We start from the raw sequence: 10,567 nt of genomic DNA on the forward strand, positions 1-10,567 counted from the left end.
TTAGCTCACTGCCAACCAATCAGTAGCCGCTAGGAAATTTCACGCCTGCGCAATCCAAATCCTCCGTTTACAAGAGAGGCGGGGCGCGGCGTTAGCGTGTTTGCGTCATTACCCGGCGGCGAGAAAACACGTGACTTGCTAGTACTTAGCTCCGCCTACCGCGTCCGCTTCTTCCTCGCACACAGACACCGATGGGGGACGGAGAAAAACTCAATATTGACTCCATTATCCAACGGCTCCTGGAGGGTGAGCCCCGGGGCATGCCGGGAGGGGTTAGCGGGGGCCCAACCGGGAGTGGGGCAGTTACACTGTAATGGGGGGGGGGGGGGAGTGAGTGGGGCAGTTACACTGTAATGGGGGGGGGGGGGAGTGGGGCAGTTACACTGTAATGGGGGGGGGGGGGAGTGGGGCAGTTACACTGTAATGGGGAGGGGGGAGTGAGTGGGGCAGTTACACTGTAATGGGGGGGGGGAGTGGGGCAGTTACACCTGTAATGGGGGGGGGGGAGTGGGGCAGTTACACTGTAATGGGGGGGGGGAGTGGGGCAGTTACACTGTAATGGGGGGGGGAGTGGGGCAGTTACACTGTAATGGGGGGGGGGAGTGGGGCAGTTACACTGTAATGGGGGGGGGAGTGGGGCAGTTACACTGTAATGGGGGGGGGAGTGGGGCAGTTACACTGTAATGGGGGGGGGAGTGGGGCAGCTACACTGTAATGGGGGGGGAGTGGGGCAGTTACACTGTAATGGGGGGGGGAGTGGGGCAGTTACACTGTAATGGGGGGGGGAGTGGGGCAGTTACACTGTAATGGGGGGGGGGAGTGGGGCAGTTACACTGTAATGGGGGGGGGGAGTGGGGCAGTTACACTGTAATGGGGGGGGGAGTGGGGCAGTTACACTGTAATGGGGGGGGGGAGTGGGGCAGTTACACTGTAATGGGGGGGGGGAGTGGGGCAGTTACACTGTAATGGGGGGGGAGTGGGGCAGTTACACTGTAATGGGGGGGGGAGTGGGGCAGTTACACTGTAATGGGGGGGGGAGTGGGGCAGTTACACTGTAATGGGGGGGGGAGTGGGGCAGTTACACTGTAATGGGGGGGGGAGTGGGGCAGTTACACTGTAATGGGGGGGGGAGTGGGGCAGTTACACTGTAATGGGGGGGGAGTGGGGCAGTTACACTGTAATGGGGGGGGGAGTGGGGCAGTTACACTGTAATGGGGGGGGGAGTGGGGCAGTTACACTGTAATGGGGGGGGGGGAGTGGGGGCAGTTACACTGTAATGGGGGGGGGAGTGGGGCAGCTACACTGTAATGGGGGGGGGAGTGGGCAGCTACACTGTATGGGGGGGAGTGGGGCAGTTACACTGTAATGGGGGGGGAGTGGGGCAGCTACACTGTAATGGGGGGGGAGTGGGGCAGCTACACTGTAATGGGGGGGGGGAGTGGGGCAGCTACACTGTAATGGGGGGGGAGTGGGGCAGTTACACTGTAATGGGGGGGGGAGTGGGGCAGTTACACTGTAATGGGGGGGGGGAGTGGGGCAGTTACACTGTAATGGGGGGGGGGGAGTGGGGCAGTTACACTGTAATGGGGGGGGGGAGTGGGGCAGTTACACTGTAATGGGGGGGGGGAGTGGGGCAGCTACACTGTAATGGGGGGGGGGAGTGGGGCAGTTACACTGTAATGGGGGGGGGAGTGGGGCAGTTACACTGTAATGGGGGGGGGGAGTGGGGCAGTTACACTGTAATGGGGGGGGGGAGTGGGGCAGTTACACTGTAATGGGGGGGGGGGGGAGTGGGGCAGTTTACACTGTAATGGGGGGGGGGGGGAGTGGGGCAGTTACACTGTAATGGGGGGGGGGGGGGAGTGGGGCAGTTACACTGTAATGGGGGGGGGGGAGTGGGGCAGTTACACTGTAATGGGGGGGGGAGTGGGGGCAGTTACACTGTAATGGGGGGGGAGTGGGGGCAGTTACACTGTAATGGGGGGGGAGAGTGGGCAGTTACACTGTAATGGGGGGGGAGAGTGGGGCAGTTACACTGTAATGGGGGGGGAGAGTGGGGCAGTTACACTGTAATGGGGGGGGAGAGTGGGGCAGTTACACTGTAATGGGGGGGAGAGTGGGGCAGTTACACTGTAATGGGGGGGGAGAGTGGGGCAGTTACACTGTAATGGGGGGGGAGAGTGGGGCAGTTACACTGTAATGGGGGGGGGGAGAGTGGGGCAGTTACACTGTAATGGGGGGGGGGGGAGGAGTGGGGCAGTTACACTGTAATGGGGGGGGGGGGAGGAGTGGGGGCAGTTACACTGTAATGGGGGGGGGGGAGGAGTGGGGGCAGTTACACTGTAATGGGGGGGGGGGAGGAGTGGGGCAGTTACACTGTAATGGGGGGGGGGGGAGTGGGGCAGTTACACTGTAATGGGGGGGGGGGGAAGGGAGTGGGGCAGTTACACTGTAATGGGGGGGGGGGGGAGTGGGGCAGTTACACTGTAATGGGGGGGGGGGAGTGGGGGCAGTTACACTGTAATGGGGGGGGGAGTGGGGCAGTTACACTGTATACAATAACAATAATACCTGTATATTTATATCTACTTAACCCCCCCCCCAACTGACTGAGCCCATGTCCCACAGGGGAGGGATATTTCCCCTTTAATATCACACACACACAGTATCAGGGTTCCTATCAATCTGAGGGGAGCGGCCCTGTCCCAGTGGGTCAGGCTGTAAGGAATGGCCCAATAGAAAGCTGTGTATTGGGGGGGTGGGGTCAGGGTACCAGTGAGCATCATGTGTTCCACTCAAGGTGTAATTTTTTTGGGGTATGGGCCTATGATTGGTCCCTTTTTGGGTGGGGTATGGGGGAGGGGCCTATGATTGGGCCCTTGTTGGATGGGGGAGGGGCCTATAATTGGGCCGCTGTTTGATGGGGGAGGGGGCCTATGATTGGGCCCTTGTTGGGTGGGGGAGGGGCCTATGATTGGGCCCTTGTTGGGTGGGGGAGGGGCCTATGATTGGGCCCTTGTTGGGTGGTGTAGGTGCATATAAAGACCAGTTGGGGTGCAGCCGTTGTACTGGGAGCTGATTGGAGCCTGTATGTAGGGGACGGGGGGCCCTTGGCTGTGTATAACGGGGCCCCCCCTCCCCAGTTCCTGACTGGCCTGTTCCTCCCCCCCTACAGTTAAAGGCTGCCGCCCTGGGAAGAATGTTCAGCTGACGGAGAATGAGATCCGGGGGCTGTGCCTGAAGTCCCGCGAGATCTTCCTCAGCCAGCCAATCCTGTTGGAGCTGGAGGCCCCGCTGAAGATCTGCGGTGAGTAGGGCCCTGGGTGCCGAGGCTCCGCCTCTGTGTGTAGCTGCGGATCTGATTGGCTTCCCTCTCCTCCCCCCAGGGGATGTGCACGGTCAGTACTACGACCTGCTGCGCCTGTTTGAGTATGGGGGCTTCCCCCCCGAGAGTAACTACCTGTTCCTGGGGGATTACGTGGATCGGGGGAAGCAGTCGCTGGAGACCATCTGCCTGCTGCTCGCCTACAAGATCAAGTACCCCGAGAACTTCTTCCTGCTGCGCGGGAACCACGAGTGCGCCAGCATCAACCGCATCTACGGCTTCTACGATGAGTGTACGCGGGGGCGGGGCCAGGCTGTAACCCACGGTAACCAGTGCGCTCCCTAATGCCCTCTGTCTCCCCCTGCAGGTAAGCGGCGCTACAACATTAAGCTGTGGAAAACCTTCACCGACTGCTTCAACTGCCTGCCCGTGGCCGCCATCGTGGATGAGAAGATCTTCTGCTGCCACGGGGGTGAGTTCCCTGCTGCCCCCATCCCTCAGGGCTCGTCTGGGCAGCCCAAATGGGGTGAATACACACCCCACACCTTCTTAGCCAGTGTGCCCCCCCCCCGGGAGCCCCAAACCTTATACTGTACAGCCAGTGTGCCCCCCCCCGGGAGCCCCACACCTTCTTATACTGTACAGCCAGTGTGCCCCCCCCCCCGGGAGCCCCACACCTTCTTGTACTGTACAGCCAGTGTGCCCCCCCCGGGAGCCCCACACCTTCTTATACTGCACAGCCGGTGTGCCCCCCCCCGGGAGCCCCACACCTTCTTGTACTGTACAGCCAGTGTGCTCCCCCCGGGAACCCCACACCTTCTTATACTGTACAGCCAGTGTGCCCCCCCCGGGAGCCCCACACCTTCTTGTACTGTACAGCCAGTGTGCCCCCCCCCCCGGGAGCCCCACACCTTCTTGTACTGTACAGCCAGTGTGCCCCCCCCGGGAGCCCCAAACCTTATACTGTACAGCCAGTGTGCCCCCACCGGGAGCCCCAAACCTTATACTGTACAGCCAGTGTGCCCCCCCCCGGGAGCCCCAAACCTTATACTGTACAGCCAGTGTGCCCCCCCGGGAACCCCACACCTTATACTGTACAGCCAGTGTTCCCCCCCCCGGGAGCCCCACACCTTATACTGTACAGCCGGTGTGCCCCCCCGGGAGCCCCACATCATCTTATACTGTACAGCCAGTGTGCCCCCCCGGGAACCCCACACCTTCTTATACTGTACAGCCAGTGTGCCCCCCCATGGAGCCCCACACCTTCTTGTACTGTACAGCCAGTGTGCCCCCCCGGGAACCCCACACCTTCTTATACTGTACAGCTAGTGTGCCCCCCCATGGAGCCCCACACCTTCTTATACTGTACAGCCAGTGTGCCCCCCGGGAACCCCACACCTTCTTATACTGTACAGCCAGTGTGCCCCCCCCATGGAGCCCACACCTTCTTGTATTGTACAGCCAGTGTGCCCCCCCGGGAACCCCACACCTTCTTATACTGTACAGCTAGTGTGCCCCCCCATGGAGCCCCACACCTTCTTGTATTGTACAGCCAGTGTGCCCCCCCGGGAACCCCACACCTTCTTATACTGTACAGCTAGTGTGCCCCCCCGGTATACAGTTGTGCCTACTCTGGATCCATCAGAACCTGCCCCCCCCCCCCCCACTCACATCCCCATTTGTGTTTCAGGCCTCTCCCCCGACCTACAGTCCATGGAGCAAGTCAGACGGATCCTGCGTCCCACCGATGTACCGGACCAGGGGCTCCTGTGTGACCTGTTGTGGTCGGACCCGGACAAAGATGTGCTTGGGTGGGGGGAGAACGACCGCGGGGTCTCCTTCACCTTTGGGGCTGATGTAGTAGCAAAATTTCTTCACAAACATGACCTTGACCTCATCTGCCGAGCTCACCAGGTACGTCTGCTCCGCCCATTCCTTACTCCTCTCCCACCCCAGGTATGTCTGCTCCGCCCATTCCCACCCCACGGTACGTCTGCTCCGCCCATTCCTTACTCCTCTCCCACCCCAGGTATGTCTGCTCCGCCCATTCCTTACTCCTCTCCCACCCCAGGTATGTCTGCTCCGCCCATTCCTTACTCCTCTCCCACCCCAGGTACGTCTGCTCCGCCCATTCCTTACTCCTCTCCCACCCCAGGTACGTCTGCTCCGCCCATTCCTTACTCCTCTCCCACCCCAGGTATGTCTGCTCCGCCCATTCCTTACTCCTCTCCCACCCCAGGTATGTCTGCTCCGCCCATTCCCACCCCACGGTACGTCTGCTCCGCCCATTCCTTACTCCTCTCCCACCCCAGGTATGTCTGCTCCGCCCATTCCCACCCCACGGTACGTCTGCTCCGCCCATTCCTTACTCCTCTCCCACCCCAGGTATGTCTGCTCCGCCCATTCCCACCCCATGGTACGTCTGCTCCGCCCATTCCTTCCTTCCCCAGGTACGTTTACCCACTAAGTCTTGCTCCGCCCATTCCTTCATCCCAACCCCAGGTATGTCTGCTCCACCCATTCCTTCCTTCCCCAGGTACGTCTGCTCCACCCATTCCTTCCTTCCCCAGGTACGTTTGCTCCACCCATTCCCTCCTTCCCCCCCCCCCCCCGGTATGTCTGCTTTGCCCATTCATTCCTTCCACTCCCCACTTCCCCAGGTACGTCTGCTCCGCCCATTCCTTCTGCCTCCTCCACCCCCCCCCCGTACGCCTGCTCCGCCGATTCCTTACTCCTCTCCCACCCCAGGTATGTCTGCTCCGCCCATTCCTTACTCCTCTCCCACCCCCAGGTACGTCTGCCCACTAAGTCTTGCTCCGCCCATTCCTTGCTTCATCCCACCCCCAGGTACATCTGCTCAATTTTCCCTTTATGACTCCCCCCCCCCCCCCCCCCCCCGCCAGTGGCTCACCCCCGCTCTTGCCCCCCCAGGTGGTAGAGGACGGCTATGAGTTCTTCGCTAAGCGGCAGCTGGTGACGCTCTTCTCGGCGCCCAATTACTGCGGGGAGTTTGACAACGCGGGTTCCATGATGAGTGTGGACGAGTCCCTCATGTGCTCCTTTCAGGTGGGTGCGGGGGGTTGTTCCATCCTGCCCGGGGTGGGGGGGTCGGCCTGCCAGTGTGTTGGGGGGGTAAAACCCTGTATTTTCTCTTGCAGATCTTGAAACCTGCGGATAAGAAACTTTTTGCTTACGGGGGCGTCAACCAGAGCCGCCCCGTGACCCCCCCGCGCAACAAGAACAAACAGTCTAAATGACCCCTAAATACCCCTTCCGACTCTTCCCCAAACCCCTGACCCCTCACACACTGACCTCCTTCCCCAGTCTGCCCCCCCCCCGGCGCAGAGGGCGGGGCCTGGGGATGTTACTTTTACCTCGCACGGGGGTTGGAGAAGATGGGAGGGAACCTGCAAATAGAACCACTTCTCTGCCTTAATCTCTTGTAGCCACAGTGACCCCCCCCCTGCCCCCCACAACTCCCATCCCCCCCCCACAACTCCCAGCGCATCTCCCAGTGGTGCCTTATTGCAGTACTGATCTCAGGGGTAGGTGCAAGTGCACCTTGTGGGGCTGTTCCCGACGTGTTGCCCCTCTGCCCCACTCTACGTGGAAACATGGCCGGACTGGGTGCTTTCTCCCCGCTCAGCGGGGGTTAATGGCATTTCAAGGGTAACTAAGACTTCTCTCTCAGTGATTTGCTGGAGTGAGTCCTGTCTGGTTCCTGTAGTCGTTAGTGAGGTCAGTAATTAGGCTTTGTCCCTGTTGGCATTAAACAGACATGGTATTGCGGAGGTGCATTGTGGGTAAATAGGGGAGGGGCTTGTGAGTGCAGCCTGGGACTCCCTTTCCTCCTAGTGCTGAGTTACTCCTGACCATTCCTGGTGGGGGTGGAGTCACAATGGGGGCAGGCTTTACAGGACACACCCCCTCATGTACTGTACTGTTCATAGGCCGGGGGTTTGCGCCCCCCCCACAACGCTGCTCTTCTCTCAATTCCTCGATTTTTCCTGTTTTGTGATGGTTTTTGGTCAGTGTTACGGCCCGTGAGCGGCTCAGCCAATCGCTGTGCCCGGGGGTGAGCCAATCGCTGTGCCCGGCACTGAGCCCATTGTGCCAGTCTCCTGCCCCTCGCTGGGGGGTGATTGTGTGGGGGCAAGTGAGGTGTCTGTCTGGGGCATGTACCTGCTTGGAGTTGCCAGTAGGGGGGGATGTGGGGAGGGGCTCTGAATGGTATCGGGGGGGGATTCTCGTGTGTCTTTTCTTCTGTAAGAGCTACGGCTTTTTATTAAACCTTTTTATCTCGTTTGAATGGAAACCAAATGTCTCTGTATTTATTCCCCGGGGGGCAAATGTCGCCTGGGCCGGGGGGCAAAAGAACCTACTGGGTCTGCACATCTCCTTAGGGCTGGGCACCTGTGGGGCAGAGGCAGATACCCTTAGCTTCCAGGAGGGGGAGTGCAGGCAGTTTCTCAGGTCTCTCCCTTCTATGTTACGTTATTGTGGGATTTATAGCCTAACTACCCAGAATTCCCGGCTGGCCTATTGAGTGCAGGATACGCGCGTTGGGCAAGTAAAGGGACACGGTCACTGCGGCAGTTTATTCATGGGGGCAAATCATATGGGAGATCTTTATAGACAGACGGGGCATGGGATGGTGGCAGGATGCCAAGGGTTAAATTAAGGGTTTTTGCCCCCACTTCTATGCCCAGCCCTAGTTGCCCCAGTGGGTGTGTCCTGCCCTTCCTGCAGGTGCCACTAGGGGGCAGCACAACAGCTCAGCTCATGGGGTTCAGTGAGATACGAGTTAGAGACCGGCGCTGCCGTCTGAACTCACGGGGCCCCATACAACACAGCGGGGCCCCTGGAAATTTAATGGTTAAAAAAACAAAACCCACATTGGCTGCCAGGGGCCCTAATGTCCCAGTTGCTCCTTTAAAAAAGAAAATTTTATTTCCAATATACATTTATTATAAATCATCATCCCTTGCCTGAGCCTCCCCCTTCATGCTTGCAGGACTGTCTGCCCCAGGCTAGATACAGTGAGGGGTAAAGGGAGAAAACAAATGGGTGCTGCTGCTCCGTGTGGGCCAGTGCCAATTGTTTTACTGTCCGGCCAGTGGGCTCCTGAGCTTCTGTACAATCAGAGGGGGGGGGGGGGGGGGGTTTGTTAAACACAAAAAAACACAACCCAAAACAGTATGGATTGTTTTTAATAAACAACCAGGGACCATAAGGATTAGTTTTTCAGGGGACCCGTCACCCCGACATATGGAGCTGGATAATAAAAATTTTTTTTTTTTTAATTAAACCGTCTGTACCTGTTATAAATAGATATAAAAAATCTGAGCTGTCAATCATATATTGGTCGGGGCAGGCGGCATATCGTTGATGGCAACCCCCCGACTGAACCCTGCCCCCCTGACTGAACCCTGCCCCCTGGGGCCCCCCCGACTGAACCGTGACCTCCCCCTGACTGAACCCTGCCCTCCGGTGACCCCCCCCCCCTGACTGAACCCTGCCCTCCGGCGACCCCCCCCCTGACTGAACCCTGCCCGCCGGCGACCCCCCTCAGACTGAACCCTGCCCGCCGGCGACCCCCCCAGACTGAACCCTGCCCTCCGGCAACCCCCCCCCCCCGACTGAACTCTGCCCGCCGGCGACCCCCCCAGACTGAACCCTGCCCGCCGGCGACCCCCCCGACTGAACCCTGCCCACCGGCGACCCCCCCCGACTGAACCCTGCCCTCCGGCGACCCCCCCCCCCCCCGACTGAACCCTTCTCTCCGGCGACCCCCCCCCGACTGAACCCTGCCCGCTGGTGACCCCCCCAGACTGAACCCTGCCCGCCGGCGACCCCCCCCCCCGACTGAACCCTGCCCGCCGGTGACCCCCCCAGACTGAACCCTGCCCGCCGGCGACCCCCCCAGACTGAACCCTGCCCTCCGGCGACCCCCCCCCCGACTGAACTCTGCCCGCCGGCGACCCCCCCAGACTGAACCCTGCCCGCCGGCGACCCCCCCCCCCGACTGAACCCTGCCCTCCGGCGACCCCCCCGAGACTGAACCCTGCCATCCGGCGACCCCCCCGAGACTGAACCCTGCCCTCCGGCGACCCCCCCGAGACTGAACCCTGCCCCCCGGAGAACATTTCAGGCCGGCTCTATACACCCTGTTCCAAGTGATTATGCAAATGATATTTTCTCATTTCCCCAAATAATTACTGTAAATAACAGAATCATTCTCATGGGATCGACTATTAATTATAATTCTGAGTTAATTGCACAAACCCCCAATGGTATCAGAATAAAACCTTACAATTCCCCACATTATTATACACATTCTATGTAAGTGGCACAAAGATTAGATTTGATTATTATTATTATTATTATCAGATAATTACAAGGAACACTGGAAAACAAGCCAAATCCCAAGAAGGATCAATAAAGTCACAATATGAACAAAACCGCGAGGAATGAAAAGCTAACGAAGGAACAACGTCGATATTAATCATGTGAGAATAAAATCTAACGATCGTTGTTACAATGGGACGGGGAGTAACGAGAATGAATCTGCCCCTGGGGGAAAGGGTTACTGGTCCCATTCAGTAACTTGTAGGGATTTACTAAACTGAAGGCGGAGACTTCTGATATAAATGGTGGATGTGGATTTATCCGTTCCTGGAAGATAATTCTCTGTGCTGCTCTGTATAAGTGTTTATGGACAAGGAAATGTCTCGGAATTTAACTTGAAGTAGGCGAGACACTTGGGGTAAATAAGTAACACTAAAAAGGGAAAAATCTACCCTCCCCCAATAACTGCCCTATCCTGCCCACCCCTTAGTATTGTCCATGCTTTAAAAGAAAATACCTGGTAAAACTTGGCTTCCGGCCAATTGAACTAAGGAGATACGGGGAAGGAGCAGCATCAACTGTGCGATGATCGATTGATCGAGTCTAGCCTTCCTTCTGTATAGGGATGAGTCAGGCTAGGCTTGATCAATCGATTGCCGTATAATTGATGCTGCTCCTTCCCCGTATCTCCTTAGTTCAATTGGCCGGAAGCCAAGTTTTACCAGGTATTTTCTTTTAAAGCATTGACAATACTAAGGGGGGGGCAGGATAGGGCAGTTATTGGGGGAGGGTAGAATAGATTTTTCACTTCAAATATTTTAGTGTTACTTTTCCTTTAATAGGGCGGATTTTGAAGTCAGGTGGTATTTAGAGCGCAATGTAGATTTTAGATGG

The 10,567-nt window shown here is 58.2% G+C and overlaps 1 protein-coding gene across 1 annotated transcript; it reads left to right on the plus strand.

The window, feature by feature from the left end:
* Positions 1-121: 121 nt before the first annotated feature.
* ppp1ca (protein phosphatase 1, catalytic subunit, alpha isozyme) lies at positions 122-7,640 on the plus strand. Its single transcript, NM_001127010.1, is given in 7 exon segments — positions 122-246; positions 3,176-3,307; positions 3,387-3,617; positions 3,693-3,797; positions 5,016-5,239; positions 6,257-6,391; positions 6,484-7,640. Coding segments are annotated over 7 exon segments (981 nt in total). The 5' UTR covers positions 122-191; the 3' UTR covers positions 6,583-7,640.
* Positions 7,641-10,567: the final 2,927 nt, after the last annotated feature.

The sequence above is a fragment of the Xenopus tropicalis genome, chromosome 9 (genome assembly GCF_000004195.4).
Source record: "Xenopus tropicalis strain Nigerian chromosome 9, UCB_Xtro_10.0, whole genome shotgun sequence".
In the NCBI taxonomy this organism is placed as follows: domain Eukaryota; kingdom Metazoa; phylum Chordata; class Amphibia; order Anura; family Pipidae; genus Xenopus; species Xenopus tropicalis.